At 45.9% G+C, this 21,978-nt stretch overlaps 1 protein-coding gene across 47 annotated transcripts in view; it reads right to left on the bottom strand.

Moving 5' to 3' along the window:
* Positions 1-308: 308 nt before the first annotated feature.
* Tcf7l2 (transcription factor 7 like 2) overlaps positions 309-21,978 on the bottom strand; it is a 183,497-nt gene continuing 161,827 nt past the window's right edge. For 9 of the 47 annotated variants that reach the window (XM_063244709.1, XM_063244711.1, XM_063244710.1 and 6 more), the window contains 8 exons: positions 20,037-20,123; positions 15,131-15,271; positions 14,452-14,611; positions 14,055-14,162; positions 9,781-9,829; positions 9,158-9,208; positions 7,850-7,922; positions 309-2,475 (listed from right to left, as the gene is read on the bottom strand). In XM_063244709.1, coding sequence (XP_063100779.1) covers positions 2,052-2,475; positions 7,850-7,922; positions 9,158-9,208; positions 9,781-9,829; positions 14,055-14,162; positions 14,452-14,611; positions 15,131-15,271; positions 20,037-20,123 — 1,093 coding nt within the window. In that variant the 3' untranslated portion in view covers positions 309-2,051. Of the gene's footprint in view, positions 2,476-7,169; positions 7,243-7,849; positions 7,923-9,157; positions 9,209-9,780; positions 9,830-14,054; positions 14,163-14,451; positions 14,612-15,130; positions 15,272-20,036; positions 20,124-21,978 lie in introns of all 47 variants that reach the window. The other 38 variants (XM_063244712.1, XM_063244713.1, XM_063244721.1 and 35 more) reach the window with 12 other exon arrangements.

The following is a 21,978-nucleotide window of genomic DNA, read 5'->3' as shown; positions in this document are numbered from 1 at the left end:
CTTTCAGAACCCAATTGTTCACTGATAGTGGCAGACATGAATGTGAGGAAAGGCACCCCAGGGACCTCCTGATATCTGCAGGTGACACGATACAAACCAGGTACCCAAGCCACAGCAGCTGGACACCAGGGAAGGACACAGGAGTCACCGCCTCAGGAAAAGATGGGGAGAGGAGTCATCCCCTCAGTACTCATCACCCACGCACCAGCTACACAGTCTCAGGCATGGAAACACACTGCCTGCTGGTGAGCGTAGGTCCTGTTTCCAAAGCGGTGAAAAGTCCAAATCATAGAATCAAGGGACCAGCCTTTATCTGCACATACTAAGTTGCTTTTATTAATCCAGAACGGCATGCTACAGATACTGTACAGCATGAACATTTATTCATTACAAAAATGGCTTTCAAACCATTAAAAATGAACTTGGAATAAGAGCATAAAACGGAACAGTAACATCACAACTGTTAGGAAACATTCAAAGTATTCACAAAAAATGTTATAGTTAGCATTTTAATAAACCAGAGAAAAATCAGAGACAGGTTTACAATCGCTTCATGTCAACTACAATGGCACTGAATGAACAGGTCTCAGCTTTATACAGCATTTTGCAACATCAACATGCCTAGGTTTTTTTTTTTATTTTTAAAGTTCGCTACCTACTCATATGTAATATGTGTACATAAAAGCGGCAGCTGGTTTTTCATTTAAGAATAATCTAATATACAGAATTTTGGCCCTTAAGGGTTTATACCTCTTCATTTAAAATGCTTTCTGGACAATCTGCTACCAAACACATTTTGTTATAGGTGACATTAAAACTACATACAAATCTACCTATGTAACATCACAGCAAAACATGATGAACAAAAAGTACAGCATCAAAAAAGAGGAAGAAAGCAAAAGTCACTGAGAGTTTTGGCACATAAAGTTTTGCACACGGTAAGTCCATGTTCCTAAGGGCGCAGGGCATTTGACTAGGAGTTCAAAAGGGAAGCGAGGGCGGTTCCCACGGGTGCTCAGACAGCAATGCTAACATTCCCTCACTAACGTTCAAGTCTTGTTTTACATAATGGCTTTTAAAGCAACTCGTGTTAATGCTACTGATCCTTAATGCGACTATGAATGTCCATTTGGCGGCATCTGGGTTTCGTACAGAAAAACAAACAAACAAAAAAAGAGGTCAAAAAGGGACACAAAAAAATATATACACATTTTTATATATAAACTTAAAAACCTTGTACAAATGAGTTGTTATATATAAGATGCTTATGCTAAGGGGAGGAAAAAAAAACTTTACAGTTTCGAGAAAAAGGAAAACATATTTTAAAGGGGGACAACGTACAGGTACGACAAGCAATCTCTAAAGCAATAAATACTACTGGTCCAATAGCGTGGTGATTCCATTAATTGTTGAGTAGCATCCCCTCCCCCCAAAAGAACAACACCATGGAACAAGGTATATTAACACATTTTAACCTTTTGTTTCTGTACATTTAAACAATAACAAGTAACATCACAATAAAAGTTGTTTCACACAGGAAAAAAAAAAAAAAAAAGGTAACTGGCACTGCATCCATGTGCCCTTAACGGTTTAAAAACCAGGTGTAAAACGATTGGTTCGCAAGCTCATATTTAATACAAATAATACAGGACTCCTCCCCTTCTGGAGGGCTGCTTCAAAATCGCTTCTCTCCTTTTTCTTTTTGTTTTTTAATCAGTCTTTTAAAACTAAGCTATCCGAACTACATAACAGTTATGTATATATATATATATATATATAATTTTTTTTAAACGCTACAAAGACTTTAAACAGCTGTTGATAAAAATTTTGGTAGAATCATGAGGTTCTTCTCTCATCTACGTATTTAAAAGGAGAAATTGAAATAAGAATGGGTCAAATATTGACCAATGAACTCGATAAACATCAACTCATGTAGCCACGTGGCACAAAATTAAAAGAGTACAAAACAAAAGCTTTCCAGGTTGGGGGGAGGCGCAAACAGAGAGCTGGGGACAAAACATTCAGACCAGGCAGGGCGGACGAAGCTAAAGCTATTCTAAAGACTTGGTTACGAGGGACAGAGGCTGGGGCTGGGTCCCGGCCAGCGAGTTGTGGGAATGTAAGGAAGATGTTGACGGCTGTGTGAGCGATGAGGATGGGGCGATGGGCGGCTGCAGGGCGGCGGGAGGCAGGTCCAGGGCCCCGTTAGGACAGAGGGCGGAGGCCTTGCTGTGGGTGGTCTCGGCCAGCAGGAGCGCGGGCGGTGGAGGCATCATGGACAGGTGGGCCAGGGGGTCAGGCTTCAGGGACAGCGAAAGCGGCTGAGTCTGCTCAGTCTGTGACTTGGCGTCTTGGGGAGGGGACCCTAGCAGGTGCGGGGAGGGGGGAGGCGAGTCTAGTAAGCTTCCATCTGAAGAGGGTGGGCTGAGGCAGCTGCCTTCACCTTGTATGTAGCGAACGCACTTTTTTTTTCTCCTAGAAACAGGGGGAGAGAGTTATCTGTGAATAAAGGGCAAAGATGTCAAGGGAGAGATTATCTAGCGCTCACGGCCAACTTGTCGTCATCTAACGGATGCCCCAAGCACAGCAAGCCCGCTGACTGGTGCCGCCGCTGGGCTGCTCGCTCCCTTAGCCATGCCCCTGTCTGTGTCTGCTCTGCTGCCCCGAATATTTAAGAGAGCATCCTCTGCCCCACCCCCACTACACCCCCAAGTTCCACCCCTGCCCAGATATAAACGAGTAGACGAAAGGCAGTCACCTACAGACAGTGGCACCACTGCCAGCAAGTGGCTTTGTCCAAGTTGAGATGAACAGCAAAGCTTAGTTCTCTTTGGACTTAGACACCTTCACTTTCCCACCACATTTCCTTGCCCTCCCTCCCCGATTCCCACCACTGCCACCCCCAGGCCCCGATGTGTGCGTGTGCGTGTATTTAAAAGAGAAAGACAGAGCTCCTTCCCCAGCCGCCTCTTTATCAATATGAAACTCTCAAAAACTGACTGTTGAGCCCACATAGCTGAAGGCAGCACTAGCAAGAGGCTTAAAGGGTTTAACACACCACCACCGGGAGGCTGCCGGTGCCCAGAGAGCTTGCGGGCTTGTCTGTTAAGAACCACACCAAATCAAGAGAGGTCAGAATCAGGTGAGAGGGGAGGTGGGGAACAAAAATAAAACAAAATAAACCAAAAAGAATGAAACCAACAAAATAAAACAAAACAAAAAACCAAAAAACCACCAAAAACAGGTAGAAGAGGATAAACAAAGGTGGGGGAGGGGGAAGAATAAGAAAAACAGAAAATGGTCCAAAGGAACAAGAATAACTGGTTGTATGGCCTGCAGGTTGTGGATTCAATTAGGATTCAAAGCTGATTGTTTTTTTTTTTTGGTTTTTTTTTTTTTTTTTTTTTTTTTAGTTTTGGAGGGGTTTCATTAGTTTGTTTTAAAAGATCTGGGGCGTCCCTTCCCCCACCCCCAGGGAGAAGGTTGGAAGGAGAAGCAGTGAGGATGGGGTAGAGGGGCATCCTGCTCTTGTCCCAGCAGGGAGAGGGCGAAGTGAGTGATGACCAAGAAGAAATGCCAGGGAACCACAGCATGGACCTTCCTGGGCTGGGCTTCTTGTGACTCATGTTGGAACCAGAAAGACTAACTCTACCTTGTACCAAAACCAGAATCGCCCCTCTTCTCTCCCTGTCATGTAAGAAACAGGAATGTGAGTATCCGAGCCTGTCTTCCTTACCATCAAAGGATGAGGTCAGGGAAAATCTATTCAAGACATTGGGCACGTGACTTCAAAGCCTCTTCCACCATTAATCCCAGCCTAATGGGATCCCCCTTGGTAGGAAGGGAGATCCAGGTGATAGACTCTCTGATGCTATAAATATCATGCAGATTTGGGGATGTGCTCATCCAAGGACCCTGAGGAACAGTCAGAACAGGCAGGGAACATCGTCTACGAACAAGTGTGCGAGCACTGGCCAGTGCCTTCTGCTGCACAGCAGTCAAGATGCTGCCCGCTTGAAGGTCACCACTGCTGGGTGGCGGGCTGGCCTCTGCAGGAAGGGGCATCCTGGGCTCATCCTCTGGTCTAGGCCCCAGAGCCATCTGACCTGCCTGTCAGTGCACAGGCATGGATTCCACAAGACGGCAGGAGAGGGAAGGAGAGGATGGAAGGGAACATGCTTGGGTCCTCCTGTCTCCCAGAGGCTCGGGCCCAATGGGGCTGGTGGCCTCAGGTCCTTCTGTCCCCTCTGGGTCAGAAGAATGCTGGGTGAGCAGGGGCAGCCCTCTCTCACCCCCTGTCATTTTGGCAAAGTTCTTTCTTCTCCCTGGGTCAGACAGGCAGGCATAAGCTATGGGTTCTGTGCCCATCTCAGGAACAAAGGTAAATACGGTAATTGAGCCTCTGTTTAAAATCACCTTAGCCTGCAGATCCAAACATGCTCGAAAACTAAGATGTCCATGCATTTTTAAAATGGGGTATGGAAAGGAGGAGGAGGTGGGAGAGGGCATAAGCAAAATTGAGAAAGCAAAAGGAGAAAACGAGAGAGAGGAGAGGCGAGGAGAAGGCAAAGTAGAGGGAGGGACAACCAGAAAGACAAGGGAGCAGCACCAATCAAGCAGCATTCCGGGCTCTACCAGGCAGAGAGAAAGGATGGGAAAGCAAGTTGGTGGGCTCAAAACAGAGTCTGGTTAAAATGTCCTCAACCGCCAAATAGAATTAGAAGCCCTGTGTGGCAAGCTAGGAACCCTGCTTGGCTAGCAGCATTTCTGGGGCTTTCCACCCCCCCCCCACTTCCTTATGGTGTGGATGTTTCCAAATCGTGGGGTCAGGGCACTCAGAACACTGGACACAAAGACTATGACAACAAGGCGATGCTGCCCCATCAGGGCCGAGCCAAGGGCAGCTGGAACTCACACATATTTCTGATGAGTCAAAAGTGCCTCGGCTTGCAACTGCTTTGTGACTTGCTCTTCTTTTTAAAAAGACTATTTAGTTCTACTGATTTTACCATCAAGCCAGATGTGGTTATGGTAAAGTTGAAAGGAAGAGCTGGGGGAAAGGGGACAGGTAACTACTTGTCCAAAACGTGTCCAGGCATCCTGTCCAGCCTGCATCTCCCATCAGGGCCGGGGCTCTAGCTGATGTAGTTATTCTGAAAGAAAACTAAGTCTTCTTCCTGACCTCTGGAAAGACATCGACAAATATGCTAATATATCATGATATGAAAAAATGTCCCCAGCAGAGGAAAAGTGGGGTGCAGGGGAAGCTCCGAGGGTGAGGCTAAAGGCAGGCTGGGAATGACGAGGGTCTCAGGAAGACCAGAGGCCTGTGGCCTCTAGGACTATAGAGGGCCTCCCTCCTTGACACCGTCAGCCCCTCACAGCTGCACCAGGGAAAACCATGCGGCAGACACCCGAAGTGGCTGTTCAGGTTTGTGCTTCACGGGCCTTTTGCTTTTTTTTATAAAAATGCTGAGAAAACTCTGTTTCCAAAGAAAGACACCCTCCCAGGCTTTAACCAAGATGGCGGGAGGACTTGAGGAAAGGATGTCTCTCCAGATCAGTGTTAGTAGTCACTTTCAGAAAGGTAAAAAAAAAAAAAAAAAAAAAAAAAAAAAAAAAAAAAAAAAAAAACAGCCAAGTCTAACTCACAGCAACAGCTTTTGAAACAAGAAAGGGATTCATACATCACTAGTCACCCCCATATAATAAAGCTGGCACCTGAACCTGCCTGATTGTGATCCATCGCCAGCAATGCTGGGTGTGTGTATCTAGAGCTTCTCTTTGGGGTGGTCCGGTGGCTGGTCAGTCATCCGCCACACGGCTTCCCTGGCCAGCTACCTTCCTATCTTGCATGTCCAAAATGCTGATGGCTTCCTGCCCTCCACAGAGGCTCCTGCTAATGGACCCAATGTCCTCCGTCAGCTTTGGCATGTAGTTCTGTCTGTGGACCAGGACATATGTCTCCTCTGTGAACACTGCTGCCTCACAGAAGGACCGGAGAATTCCTCTCCTGCTGAGTGGCCACCTAAAGGGCGTATGGCTGTCCCTATCCCTCAAGACCCTCAGACCCTCTCTCCGCTACACGAGGCACAGTTCACCGGGCTCTCATAGTGGCACCAGAAGGGGATCAGAGACACCACAGTAGACTCGTGGGCATGCACGGAATGGGATGAATGTCTGATCTAACGTCTAGACACGGAGCACACGGCAAAGGCATGGAGGATAGGGACACGTGACGAGGAAGGCACTACAGACAGGGACGCGTGTTGGGGGCGTCGAGATACCTACCATCATAATATTCCAAATTCAAAGACTGCTTGTATCAGAACAAAGAAACAACAAATTTAACTGAAGGTGATCATTAAAAGACAGGAAACCAGACAGGATCCAGTGGGCATCCCTCCACCAAGAAGAAAGTACCTACACTTTCCCTGAGGAAGCAGGGTGGGAACTGTTGGGGTTAGGGAAGTGGGCTTTGTTTGGACTCTTCAGGATTGACCTGCTTCTCAGTAAATCTAGTTCACTGCTACATACGTGCAAATTTGTATGTATATCTCTGTATGTTTTAAATCTGCAGGTCCCGCTATTTGTAGCCCTTTAGCTGGTGCATGCCACTCAATGCCACACATCTGTAAAACAATGTCAGCTAACCAAGCTCCTCTGCACAGACAGCTGCTGTTTGCAAACATAAAACCACCAAAGAGGCAAAACAGAATAAAAGGGGAGGGAGGGAGGAGCCTCCCCCAGGGCACTTCTCTGAGTGCCTGGACTCCACCTGCACAGGAATGCCATCACTGCCAAGTCTGAACTCAGGAACAGGGACTCTATGCTGAATCCGCAGGCCAGGGAGGCACACAGTGGCCGGGATGCTGGCTTTCAAAGGCACAGGGTCGATGCCCATGTTAAGGCTGTGGTCTCAAACCTGCCACCAGGGATATACACTGTATGTATGTCATTTGTAAGAGCAGGAAAAGGAAAGAGAGAATGAGAAAGTGGGAAGAGGAAACAGCATGAAATTAGCAAGAAAAATTTGAAGAATGAGGCTCATTAGTCATTGATGCCAGTGGGAGAAGTAGATGAGGAGGAGGTCAAAATAAATTGTCACACTAAGATACCAGAAGGACAGAATGCTTTGATTTCCCAAAGGCCTCGCAGTGATTATATACCTGCACGGTTTGCACCATAAAGTCTGTCGGTCAAGCCCGAACAGTGCCCGACACTTCTTTGGAGTATTTGCATCTGTTAGCATAAGGTAAACACAAAAAAACACAACACAATGGTGGGTCGTGCTCAGTTGGATGTGAAATCCCAGCTACAGATTGTCTTCTCTATCACCTTGGCTCTACCGGGTACTCGTCCCTCACCAAGGGCGTGGAAGGAAAGGACTTCTATGAGTCAAACAAAAAAAATCAAATAAAATGATAAAACACACACACACACAAAAACAACAACCGGAAACCAAAAACAACAATGAAAAATAAATAAAAAGAGAGAGAGAAGAGGAGGGGAGAAAGTGACGTCATTTGCTTCTACCTAGGCCAGGACAAGCATCCTGGGCTGTCACAAGGAAGGGGTTGGCAGGCAACATTCCCTGGGAGAGGGCGCACTGGGGTCTGAGTCGCTGACCCGAGGAGACAAACGTGATGCTGTTTTACAGTGGCATTTTGGCTAGCAGCAGCAGAAAACAAGCACATCCCTCATCGAGCCCACACACTTGGCAGTGCCCCACTCCCTTGTGTCTCCTACGATCCACACACAGAGCTACGAAGCAACAGGCCAGAGAAGGGGGAAGAAGGGAAGAGACCAGCTGCAAACCAGCACAGCGAATCTGGGAAACTATACACACCTGCAAGGGCCGCACCAGTTATTCTGTTGATCAAGGCCAAAGCGCGCTCGGCATTTCTTAGGAGCGCTCAGGTCTGAATGAGTTCAAGAGAGGAGCGAGCAGAGGAGGAGGAGGAGGAGGAGGAGGACGTGGGAGAGAGGGAGAGAGGGAGAGAGAGAGAGGAAAGGGAGGGGAGAGAGAGATACAAATAAGAAAAAAATAAAAATAAAAAAGGGAATAAAATCAATGACCTGGTTACTAAAGGCAAAATACTGACTTTTGTCTTTTAACTTTCTTTAATTAAAAAACGGTAAGAAACACATTCTTATTCAACTTGTGAAATTAGCTGTTGCAAATAAAGCTGCAGTATCCCTTCTTTAAGGACTGTGTCTTAGATTTGGTTTGTGCTGACAAAGGGAAGTTAGATACTGAAGAACTCACTCTTTCCAATTATTTTTCCTCGTTTTTAGTTCTGCCCCCTCCCCTTTTGCCTCTCAATTTTCTTTTTCTTAAAGAAGAAAATAAAGCAAAGGAGGGAATTAAGTTTGTAACATGCTTTTTTCTTCTCAGAGTACAACAGTTTAAAAAAGAAAAAAAAACTACAAATAAAAAGAACAAAACGAAACAAAATGAAACAGAAAGAAATAAAGAAAGAAAAGGGTTGTGGTATTGGGATATTGCAGCTTTTGGAATGTTCATCTCTTTTTTAAAATCTATTTTCATTAATATTAGGAAAGGAACAGATGGAGGTAAACAGGCTGTGTGAATGAGCTGTTAGGAGTTAGGAGCTCACAGCAGCATTGAAGCAGGCACGGTCAGTAAAATGCAAGTGAATTTGCAAATTATGAGCAGAAAAGCAAAAGGACGAAAAAAAAAACTAAAATAAAAAAAGCAAAGGAAAAAATAATCATACTGCGGATGCATGCTTGCGTGAGAAACTTAGTGGGAGCAATGGAAAAAAAATGCCATTAGATTAAGGAGGTTTATGACTGAATTCCTTCCATTTTTTTTTCTTTACCAGTCTCTTTTAAAGAAATACTGCATATTCAATTTGCACAGTTAGTTCAGCTCTAAATCACTGTCATCGCTGCTTAAACAACTGTTATGGGAAAAATAAATAAATAAACAAAACAGAAGTTAAATTAAATTCAAAAGGCAACAAAAGCAACTGAAAAAAATCTACCGAAACATATGAAACCGTGTAGATAGATGGTCATCTTAAAGAATGTTCAAATGTCATACGTGTTTAATGTTAATAAAACTATAATGGCAAGAAAAATTAAAAAACAGCTTATCAACTATTTTAATGACTCAAAATGACATTAGCACCTGTAATCGGAGGAAGTGAAAGGCAAGGATTTAGGAAACATTCGCTGTGTTCTGAAAAAAAAGAACAAATTATACAAAGCCTTCAAAATTTTTGTTTGTTTGTAAAAGCCTGGTCTTCTCCAAGGGACCTCTCAGATTGCCTATGCAGTATTTCTAATTTCTGCTACAGAATAACAAACCTCCTTAATTTAAAATGGGTGCAATTTACCACTGTAAAGGCATGCATCAAACATTCAGTTAATATCCAACACTCACACACACACCCCGCCTACTCCCCTAGGCACCCCCCAGGCCCTTCTCTGACACATACAAAATAAGCAGACTGTCTACAGCCCGGCAGAGGCATGCCTACTGCTCGCTCTCCAGTTACAGGCTTTGCAGTTCTTTAAAAACACATTCCACTAGAATTACAATGTGCTTTTCATGCAACAATGGATGTTACTAGCTTTTAAAGGGCAGTCGTGAAGCAATTAATTAAAATGCATAAACAAAAAGGCTGGCTAAGATGGGTGCCCCCACAATGTCCTGCCTTGATTTTCTCCTGCCTCCCTCAGATGGAAGCCTGACATAGGAGTGGCCCTCCACCTACCGCTGCTTCTGTCACCCCAAGGACTGTAACTTACCGTTGGTCTCACCGGGCTGTTTATCCCTTTTCCTCTTCTTCTTCTTTCCCTAAACAAGCAGATGAAAAGCAGGGAATTAGTTCAATGAACAGCCAGGAGGTGGGCATCTGGGCTCACCTGGAAGGAGAAGGCTGAGAGAGAAGATCGTCCTGCCTCCCTACCCTCAGTGTCCCTGAATGGTACCCCCGCTGCAGGGCCACACTTCTAGGGAGAAGAGGAAGGGTCAGCAGTGCTGAAAGGAGACCTCTTCACACCTGTGCCTGACCTCTCTCTCCATCCCTGCAGGCGGGGCAGGCCCAGGGCCAGGGCCAGGCTAGGAAGCAGCTTGAGAGTGGACCTCTGAGGGCAAAGGGATGCTGTGATAGTCAGAGATGTTTAGGGAGCTACCTCCCACCTTTCCCCACTCAAACCTCATGCACAAAGGTGAAGTATCCCTATTCAGTACTAAGACAAGGTCAGCGGCAGGTTTCTCAGAGCTGCAGGTTTTAACAGCTGCCATTCCAACTTTATAAATGAGGCCCTGACGTGCAAAGGGTGAGCTGACTTTCCTATGGCACCACAGCCAGCTGGAGGAGGGCCAGGTGAGAGCAGGCTGATCTCCACACTGCAGCCTCCATCACAGGCTCTGCCGCCCACTATGTACCGCCTGGTCCTGCAGGAAGCTATTTGAACTGACAAATGGGACAGCTACTTCAGAATCATTCACCTTCCTGGGCCTGACCCTCCCGGACACCTTGGCAGTGTGCTGGGGAGGATGGGGCCTCACACTGCGGGGACCTAGCTCTATGGAGTGGCCGCCTCTTCGGGGTCTGAAGTTTATTGTTCCTTGCCTCCCTGGGCCTGGCCCTCACAGTATAGTGACGTGAACTCCAAAGGGAAGAGATCAGTCATGCACGGAAACCTTGAGAATGGACTGGGCTCAGAAGGAACCGCAGCGGAGATGCCTGGAGCTTGGGCTGCACAGCGGGCCGCGAGCACCCACATCAGAAACCGCACTGCGCACTCGGGGCAGCATGGGAATGAGACACGGCTTCCAAGTGGTACTTGTGCTCAGGCCTGCCTACGCCTTGGTGTGCGATCAAATCACACAGAACTCCGGAGCCAAGAGCCACCTGCTCTCTTGATTCTGGGGCTCTAAGTAAAAGTCAACAGAAATTTAGACCCTGTTCTCCGTGATAGCTCGTCTTTGTGAAATAAGTCTGTGGGAGCCGTTGTTTAGGGTACAGAGGGAACATGGTATGGCAGAGGGCAGTGCTGTTGGAACAGAAGGCATCTAGCGGGTAGGCCGGTTACCAAGAGGAAGAGGATGTGGGGACACTAATAAGTAGTACTGAGACTAACAAGGTGACTATACCATTGCCATAACCCTAAGGCCTAACTTACAGCATTGAGGAAAAGACCCCAGTGAGCAAATGATGTAGAGTCTATCTCCTTTACCTAATGTCACAGAGCCAGAAAGAAAATGTTCCAATGTGATACCAAAGGCCAGCTACTACTATGCTACCCAACATGCTTCCATGGGCACTAAAGAAGGTACCAAGTTCTACAACCCAGGTGACTATTTAACTCCATCCTATTTTTCCTTAGGTAGTGATATAAAGTCATCTGTTCGGCTGCAAGGGCAGGAGTGCAGAAGAGGCATGAGGTTAGCTTAGATGACACTTTCTGGGATACTCTTGGGTTTTGCAGTGACCAAAGTAATTTGCAAAAACTCTGAGGTCAAGTCAGTTGGAAAGGAAGCGCTCAGGGGAGGCTGAGGCACAAAGGGCTGGGACGGAGCCCTGGCTGGGCAGCTCAGCGAGATCCTGTCTCAAAATTAAAAAAAAAAAGGCTTAAAAGAAGTACTAACAAGTTTCTACTACAACCAAACCCACAAAACCTTCAATTTTGTCAGCCTTTCCCAGAATGCAAAAGGACCCTGTGAGTGCGTGTAAACACTCATGTGTGACAGGCTATCAAAGTAGGAACCTGGCGGCATTCTCTGAAGAGATGAAGTTTGTGCAGCCCAGAACTGGCTCCACCTCACACCCGCTTCTGAGTCTCCTCAGGACCTGCTCTTTTCACCAAATCCACTCCTGACTGGACAACTGAGCAAAAACCAGGTCAAGAGGCTCACCAACCTCTGAAACCTAGAAAGTGCATCTCAAAAAGGTCTCAGGTAACACTTGGTTTAAATGACTCCCAGGCAAGTCAAACGCTGTGTTCCTTTGATGCTGTCACTGAGTCTGCCCTGTCTCTGCACAACACCAGGGGGCACCTTTCATGGAGACCCCACTGTAAATGGCACACCCTAGAGTTGAGAAGTGCACACCCTATGCAATGGTACATGAAGGTCCTACTGTGTCCCAAATTGTCCACTGAAGGTGTAGTAGCTATGAAGTACCAATCTAGATCATCCAAGAATTGGGCAGGCGGAAGCTGAAGATGAACACTAAAAGCCTGTGACCCTAAACCAGGAGAGCAGCTGTCCTGAAGTGACACAGCTGCGTGTGCGCAGGCTGAGGAGGGAGTTGTGGCTGTAAAGCTCTACCTCAGGGTCAGGTGGGAGGGCAGGAGCTTTCTCATCCTCTTCCTTTCAGCTCCAGAAGAAAGGCTCCCCCACTGCTCACATGCCGAGGACCAAGGGAAAGGTCCCAAGCAGTCACCCAGTGACGCCTGTCCACCAGCAGCAAGGGCTCTCAGCAAAGTGACTGAGCCACCAGCATGGTACCAGCGCTGCTTCCTGTGTCAGCTGGGGGTGGGGTACACACTAGTGCTGCCCGGTAGGGTGGTGGGACCTGGAGGGAGAGGGGCAGCATGTGGCAGAGAAGCCCAGCAGGCTCTGCTCTCTCTTCTCTCTTGTCTACACAGTGAGAAGCAAACGAGCTAGCATGTATTTGGAAGTGAGTGGATAAAGAAGAGAAAACCGGTCATAGCAAGCAGAAAGTCAACCCTCTTTCATGGCCATGCAGCCATGCAGATGTTGGGGGCTTCCTGTTGGACAGCAGAGTCTGAAAGCAGAAATGCACCCTAACTCTGACTCTGCACAGCACCCCAGAAGCCACGGGTTTACCACTGGTAAAGTTTAATGACCTCGATCTGCCCCTCGGTGTCTGCACTACGGATGCTGCCGACAGGAGAGCACCAATGGGTATCAAGGCTCTCTGTTGCACCAGGACCCAAAGGAGGGGCGGGAAGCCCACAATGGAGTGACGTTTGGTTCCCCACAGGACAAGTACAAAATCATTCATGAAAGCAAAGTATGTTGGAAAGTTACAGCCATTCCATCCACCTAGAGCAGTGGTGGCAAACTTACTACATGCTGCAGCCAGCTGTTTGTTATCACTGAAAGCTGTAAAAGCTTTGCCATTGCTGATCTAGAGCATCTAAGAGACAGCACAGAGCTAATGGACAAAGGGTGAGACCAGAATCAGTGTCACCAGAGGATAGTAAGTGCATAGGACAGTGGTGGCGAACCCATGGCATATGTGCCACAGTGGACTGTTCGTATCACTGAAAGCTCTGAAAGGTTCACCATCACTGGTCTAAGAAGAGAGGGATTATAGAAGTTGGTGCAGTTAGCAAAAGCTAACATCTCACTCACAATGGTGCTTCCTAAAAGCCAGGAGGGAAAATCAGGCAAGTCCTATAGGTAACACAAAACCCAGAAATATACACATCACACAGCATGCCCTCCCCAGACCACATTAAGTACCGAGTCCTTGGCCATCCTGCCCAAGATGACTTTCACAGGCTACTTTCAGGGAAATTCCCAGCATGCTCCTTTCAGGGCGGAGCAGGTACCATGTTCAACTACACCAAAGCATTTGTCTTGATTTTCCTTCACAAGGGTGCAGGTCCAACTGAAAACTAAGCAGTTCAGTTCTCTCGCTCCACCTCTACCTACAGTCAGTCTTCTATGCGAAGCCACGCTGCTAACCGCTATGGCTCATATGGGTGCCCGATGTGGGACCAAAGCCAAGCCCCTCAAGATGTATCCTAGAGCCCTGCTACCTCTAAGAAGTGGGCAGGGAAGGAGGCAGTCACAGGCCCTGACACTGGAACACTGGATTATCTCCCCAACTCACACAAGACTGACTGCAGACTGACAGAGCCACAGTGAAAGCCAGGACAAAACTGCTCAGGTTAGCAAAGGGCCAGATGTAATGGTCCCAGCAGTGGGCAGAGTAAATGGCCCTGTAGCCTGATTCCAGCTGGCAGTCACCATTCCCTCTGTGCGAACAGGCACCCATCACTCTCATAGACAGGCGTTGCCAGGAAAGCCATCCACCTACATAGTTATCCCGAGCAGACCAGCCAGGGTAGAGCTGCATGTGAAGCTGTCGTTCCTTCCGGGCCAGCTCGTAGTACTTCGCTTGCTCTTCTCTGGACAGCGCATGCCACTGGAGGAGACACAGGGCAGAGGACACACATGGGAAACTTCACACACCACCCCATGCCACCAAGAGAGCAATGGGCTCATCTGCAAATGTAATGGACACTGGCACGAACAGGGGTGCTCTGACAAAACCCAATTTGTCATGGGGGCGGGGAGGGGCTGTACTGAATGTCGTCCCTGTGTGGATGTCTGCCAGGGTTTGAGAATGTGGCTGAGGGAAAAGGACTCTTCAGGGGAAAGGGTACCGGACATTTCACCTCCTGAGCCATCCCTCCCATGAAGAGGCGGCCTACCCTGCGCCCCAGGATCTGGTTGATGGCAGCGCTTTCTTTCAACGTGCACTCAGCCACGACCTTTGCCCTCATCTCCTTCATATACAACATGAACGCATTAAGGGGCTTCTTTATGTGGGGCTTCTTCTTTTCTTCCTCCTTTTTGGAGTCCTGATGCTTTCTGGAGTCAGACAAAAACAGACAGACACACACAGTCTGATAAACAACCACAAAGCCCCACTTCCTGCAAAGCAGAGACTCACAGTCCGGTCGCCTTCACACTCAAGCCTAGGACAAAAAGCATGCTTCCACTTTCGGTCTCCTCCACCCCGGAAAGATGGAACAACAAAAATAGCTTGAGGCGGGCGTGGGGCAAGTGAGAGGCTCTGTAACCACTTCCTCCAGTTTCACTAATAGACAGTTTTCCCAGGCAGAGGGGAGGCACTGAAGTCTCCACCCTCCAGCTGCTTGCTTTCAGGGCGAGAGGACAGGCAAGTGCACTGAGTCGCAGTCCACAGAAAAAGCACCTTGCTCTAAGCTGCAGGGGGACCATCCGCGAAACCCATCACGGTGCATTCAGACCCTGGCCACAGCGGCGCCCACAGCCCATGCAGGCTGGCTGTTTGCAGCAGTCAAAGCGGCACCGTGGCAGCCCCCGAACTGTGGCTCTGAGGGAAGTGACAGCCAGGGTGGCACTTACGAGCTGTGGAGTGAGCCGACGTCACTCTGGGAGGATTCCTGTTTGACTGTTGGGGTGACTATGGCCGGATGGGGGATGCCGGTCGTGTGTAGAGTGTGGTGTGGTGGGACCATGTGGGGAGGGAACCTAGAAGACAGAAAGCTGTGTAAATTGTCAGAATCAAAATGAATGAATGAGGAGGGATGTGTACACACAATTAAAAAAGAAAGAAAAACCAAGCATGTAACATTCACATGAAAGCAACACAAGGCCTATGAAAGCTGTCAGCATTAATTAGTGATAAATTAAACATAATGATTCTCCTAATGTCATTTAAAGCCAATCTTCTCCTACGTTATTGCTCCTGACATGAGACATTATGATTTCTAAACATCTTTAGCAAAAGACAAATTCAACTTGTCCTCGGGCAGAAAAGTGGGCTCGGACTACCTGCTGGAAATCACATGTCCACTTATTTTTGGAGGCATTATTATTATTATTATTATTATTAGTGGCATCTAAGAAGACAATTGAAGGCCTAATCAGCTCTAGAATGAAAGGTGAAATCTTTTGTTGTATATTGACAGCTAAATAAAATATTAACGTGGTTGAAATATACATACATTTTTGACAATACTGTGCCTGCCTCATTAGGCCTCATTCTGTTGATGGAGGGCAATAAAATTTTTATTTTTCTTTTGTCATTGGGACCATCACTTGACAGGGAGGGGAGAGTATGAGAAGGAAAGATAGGATAAAATTCAAATAGTCCCTACTTGGTTCTCATCATGCGTCATGGATATTTTAAATAAGTTTGCATCATCTCATAGGAGGATGCAATAAAAGCACATACTAGAGTGAAGTTTCAAATTTCTCATGCTTAAGACTTTTTTCCTGTAAAATTTAGGACTTCTAAGTCACTTTTGTTTAATAGGTTGTCTTCTTTCTACATGAATATCAAGAATTATAAACACAGAAAAGGATATAGTTTGTGTTTTCTCCTCTAATACCAGTCACATCTGGAAAAGTTCTCTAAAATACATCACGGTGCCTGAAATGCTATTTCCCACCATGCAAATTCACGTGAAATAAAGAACTACTTTCCAGCTACCTTTGGCCCATCTGCAAACTCACCACTAGATTAGACAAATGGTGTTTGTGTTTTCTGATTATACTTAGGGTACCCATGATTTGTACTGGGCAAGAGGACATCTTTTCTATACCTTAAACTAGCATACATTATAAGTGTAGTAGGGTATGGGCCAAAAAGGGCAAAAACCCAAAGAATACAAAAATACGGTTCTTTTTCCATTCCAGCAAGATTATACAAGTGAGCAGACAGAGAGGCTGTCCAGATGGAGAGGAACTTGGGTCATGGCCATTGTTGCTTCTTAATAAACGCAAACCAGCACGGCCCCCTACCATCTGGGGAGAACAGTCTACTCTTTAGAGAGCCAACTCCAGTGAGAATTAGAGGTCCTAATGAGACATACCATGACAGTTATTTCAAAAGACTCTGGTATTTATTTCTAAGGTTCCTCTCATAGGTAGACTGGACGTAGTTTCCACTTAGCCAAAATAATTTAATAAATGCTAATTGAAATATGGATTAAAAAATTAAAGAACACATAGAATCTACACAAATCACCATAGACAAAATAGCAATGAACAATGTTGATTTTCATAGAGTCCACTGAACCACTATAAACACGTGACTCAAAATTCCGCCCTGAGGTGGCCCTTTCCCTACAGTTCCCTTTGCAAACGTGACCCAGCGCAGGGTTTGGTAGTGAGGACATGGTTTCTTAAGAATCACACAAGTCCTTTTAGTGTGTGTGTGTGCATATGTAGGGGGAGAAGGTAAGGGAGAGGAAGAACAGAAGAGACAGAGAAGAGAGGCAAAGAAAGAAAAGTAAAGGCAAATAGAGGGATTGTGGGGTGGGGTGATAACCACCTCCATCCTTTTCCCCTCAAAATATGAGAAAAAATGTGAACTGTGGGACGCATTTGGGCTCCAAGTTACGCCCTGTCCCTCCCCACTGTTTGAAGACTCAGAAGAAATGAAAGTTACAAACATGTGTTCTTGGCAGTCCTCGGGTGAAGGAGTGGGTGGAGGGGCAGCTTGCTCCGTAAGTTAAAGGCCTGACATTCCTCAAATATGTTCCCTTCCTGCAGAAGGAGGTATGTGCACAGACCCAGGACAGAGAGGGGAAAGAGAGCAAAACTACGCGTGTACATACACATGCACACACCAGATTTTGGGGGGAAGAGTATGTTTTGGGGTGGGGACAGATTTTGGGTGCAGCCACGAAGCACAAACACTTCTGAGTTCCTCCACCTCTGTACAGATTCATACGTGAGAAAGACGGCAGGGGAGACTGCATGAACATGCAGGAGGCCTGTCCACATACTTCCATTCAAGAAATTTCTTTTTGCACGCAACTATCTCATGAAATGCAATAAACACCCTAAAAATTCTAAGCAGCTCATTATATACCCCCGTCTGCTTTCATGGCTCCAAGCCAGAATATAATGATGAATCTTAACTTGCTAAGGACAACTAATTTTTGTTTCTGGCTGTCTCAGGGGCTTCTCTCTTTCTCACTCGCACTTTACTTCACTGTTGACACGTTTCTGTTAACTGGATGTCATCTGCCGGCCTTGATTTTATGCACAAGCAGTAGGATGCATTTTCCCGTGCAACAATCCAGCTTTGAGTTGCATTAGGTTTGTCATTATTCTCTCATTTTCCCCCTTGCACTTGTAACATTTCATCTCTTCCTGCCTTATTTTTTGTGAGCCACGGTGCACCCACATTATGGTTTATACATGATCTCACTCCCTTTGAAGCCGGCAGATTTCAGAGCCCGCTCTCGTCAGGAGAAGAGCCTTGCACCAATTTAGCAGGCTGAGGGCCCGGAGCTCCAACATCTCAATCTAAAGGGGGTCACAGGGTGGCACAAGTGAGTGTCAGCAAGAGCTGTTTAATTGCCAATCTAGGCTTCTCCATGGTGTTTAAAGTATAATGACCCATCACTTAATTCTGAGAAGTCCTGGCCCCGCTGCTGAATAGAATGAATATCAAAGGATGCTCCGGAACAGGGCAAGCTGCCTACATTTGCTATAACTGCCATAAGTATAATAGACCTATACTTCTGTCGCCCCATTACCACAATAATGTATTTAATTTGCTGTATACGCTTTTTAACTAGCTACCTTTCATATGGCCTACCTGGGGAATCAGCTGCCTCCCACCCCACCCCGCACACCTCGTGCCCCTAACCTTTCTTCACTCTGCCGCCTTCCTTCAAATCCCCCTGCCCACCTATAAATCAGCAGCTTACCTCCTAATGATAATTCAGTGGCTAAGCTTAACCCCGGTCCCTATCCTACCATTATGTCACCACTTCCAACCAGTGGCTACACTTAGTAAACAAACACCAGAGGTGATCAGGTGCAGTACAAGGGAAGGTGAGCTGTGGATCATGAGCAGCTGTTTTCCTGGGAGGCTTCCCATTGGCTCCCATGTGCTGGGAGGCTGTGACGACATTATTTAATGAGTGCAACCTTCCTCCTCCCCCTGGACAGGTGAATGCAAAAAAGCATTTTCTCGCCTAGCTAATATGAGTGTGGGTTTTGAAATTTAGATGATGGATCCCACAGGGAAATGAATCTTTCTAATTATATGACATCCATGGCATAGATACAAATGCTAGATAGGCTAGGGTTTGTTTTCTCAGTGGTATGGTGCTTACTTTCCCCCCCACCCAAACTGCTATCCCGGAAGTGGCAAGAGGTATTGTAGCCTGCTTTGCTAGACCTTTCCCGGGTCTTGGCTCCCCACGTTGGCCACAGAGAATGAGGACAGGGGACAGCATCCTTGCTGTGTAGTGCATGCTAATTTAATTAGGTGCCATCATCAAAATGGATTGGTTGTTTCAGACCATCAGGAAAGTCTAAACCTCCACCGATTTAATTAACTTGACTGAAAATCAGATGAACAGAAAATAAAACTATCATTAGGAGCAATTAGTGACTACTTAAACATACTGCTGCCAACCAGTTTGCAAATAAACTAGCAGTGACTGAAAAATCAGCCAGAATTAATTAGAGGGAACAAAACAAGAACAGGGGAGTGTATGCTGTATATGCGTGCATAAATATAAAGTCATGAATGTATACACACATACTTCTTTTCAAAGTTCCAAAGATTTAGAGCTGCACAGGCCCACATGGTAGCCAGCAGGCACATGTGGTTATTGAAATGTGCTGTAGTGTAAGATACACATCAGACTACAAAAACTAAGTACAAAAAAGGGTAAAATTCCATTAATAGTCGTTGCACAGTGATACCATGTTGAAACGATAATATTTTGGCCACACTGCACTGGACTGAATAAAACATATCATTGACAACAATTTCATCTTTTTCTTTTTGACCTTTTAAAAGAGTGCTATTAGAAAACATCAAAGTCCCCATGTGGCTCACATTAAGTCTCTCCTGCACAGTGCTACTTGTGGGGGGAGCAAGGTGCTTGGCTTTCTGTTTGAGCCTCAATCAGAATTTGAATTTTGTACAGATGAATGATCTTTCCTCAAACTATTTGTATCATAATACCTTTTCTTATCCAGTACAGGGTAACTAGGAAATGATCCTTTAAAAAGCTCCACATGTCCTAACTGCTTTCTCTTATATTCCTAATTTCTGAAAATACATTGTTCCATTGATTGACTTATAAAAATCCAGCACAGGAAGGCAACACTTATTTTGGAAGTTCAGGCAAGCATTCAGTATTTTCTAGGAGCAAAGCCTAACATCGTATCAGCTTTGAGCTATTGAAACCTCATGGAGCCACAGTCCCTGGGTGGCCTGAAGCCCAGTGAGAGGACTTGCTGGGAGGTTAAAGGCCCTGGTTCTTGAACTCACCTGGACATGGAAGCGTTGACGGTCAGTGCTGTGGGGTAAGGGTGTCTGAATCCTCCTGTCGTGATTGGGTATACTGGTTGACCTTGCCTACAAAGAAGGGGTACAAAGTGAGAGACTGGAAACAAGGCTGGGGGTGGGGACAAGGAAAAGAAGAACAGGGAAAAGTTCTCTCTGCATAGTAAGCTTTATTCTCATTTGATCAGAACAAAAATCTTGGGGATTCTACAGGAAGGATCAAAGGGAAGAAACACAGAACAATTTGAATGCCATAAATCTGATAGGAATGGCTAATTAAATTTTATAACCTCTGCTTATGTCAATAGAGACCCTCTCCCCAAGCTGAAACTAGGTGTTTTGTTGTAATAATTAAAGGCGAAGTCTCACTTGCTTTAATGGAGCCATCACACTAATTGAGGGCTACACATCCAAAGGAAAACAATAATGAATGTAAATTTATACCAAAATAAAGTACAGTGAATCAAAGGACTTCAGTTGCGCTTTGGGCCTCTTTCGGTATTTAGATCTCGGTGAGAAAACATTAAATTAACAGAGCTTAATTTGTAGCCTTTTGTCAAATTAACAAGTGTTGACAAGAGTTACCGGGGGGAGAGTCCCCAAGAAGAATTATGGGTAACCAATAGACAATCACACCTCATTACAATAATTAAAAAATACAGCAACATGCAAAATAGCATCCTCATGAAAGACACACAACTTTTCCTGACAGAGGGTTGTCTGAGTTGGCTATTCCTTTTTATCTAGGCTTCAGTATCTCCCCATTAGCCAAACGGGACAAATGCTGACTGAGAACTATCAAGGGTCAGCCCCATCTATGAAGACAAAAATGAGTCACAAGGTTATGCTCATGTCTACCCTTCAGAACAAGCAAAAATAAAGAAGCCCCCAAAAAAGAAGCTCAACCCAGGCCTGGTGTTTGATATGGGTACCACATAATCCAATCTGACCTCTTTTTTTTTTAAAGGACAGAATCTGTTTTCCTAGAAAAGTAAGGGGGAAATTTGGGGAGTAGACCATACTTCAAAATCTTATCTTTCTTAAGGCTTAAGGTTCTGAGCTCAGTTCCTGGTACCAACAATAAAAAGGCCATCTTCCCAGAGATTGGGAGTTTATAGAGTTTTACTTGGATTTATTTATTTTAGCATGAAACACATTGTTCTGGGTTTTTTAGATAGAGAACACTGACAAACATGGAGAAATATATAGACATAATCACAAAACATTACATTCATGCTTGCGAACACTCATGAACATATGTACACACACACACTCCATATGCTATGCTTATGCATTGAAGGGCTTTCTGCTTTGATTTTAAATCAAATTATATCCTTAAATTATAGAAGGTAGTCAAATTATTTAGACAGGTAGAAAGGCCTGAATGACACGCCACAGTGAGGCTGCCAGCGGTCCCGGTCACATTGCACAGTTGGGTGAAGCATTAGATATGCAAAGAACCTCAGAGAGGTGTTGAGATTTTCAACAGACAAAACTTTCCACTGTCAACTTTGGGAGTTACAATCAGGGTAGGACTGGGGCTCAGAAAGAATAACCCCACTCCTACCCTTTGATTTCACAGCTAGGTTGCTTCTATTTCTATCCCATCTCCCTCTATGGGCAATACCTAAGAGGGAGGCCTCAACCCCATGACGAAATGCCAGTCGGGCTGCCTTGAGCAGAAGAGCCATGGCCAGCTTCACTGTGGAGAAGCAAACCTCGATTCATCTCAAAGGCATCTTTGCCCACAGAGTCTTTGGGGACCATGGGTTCCACCACCCATGACTCATCAGACTGGCTTTAGATTCATCTGTATTCCCACATCAGCAGCATCTTTCCCATCCCTGCCATTAGCCCTGTTCTCACACACACACACACACACACACACACACACACGAGCAGACTGAATAATAAGCACACCCATGTA

This window comes from Cavia porcellus, unplaced genomic scaffold (assembly GCF_034190915.1).
Source record: "Cavia porcellus strain 051 isolate PalLab524CR breed Dunkin Hartley unplaced genomic scaffold, mCavPor4.1 scaffold_2, whole genome shotgun sequence".
NCBI lineage: Eukaryota > Metazoa > Chordata > Mammalia > Rodentia > Caviidae > Cavia > Cavia porcellus.
Note: the sequence above shows the minus strand (reverse complement) of the source record. Positions and strands in the feature narration are given on the sequence as shown.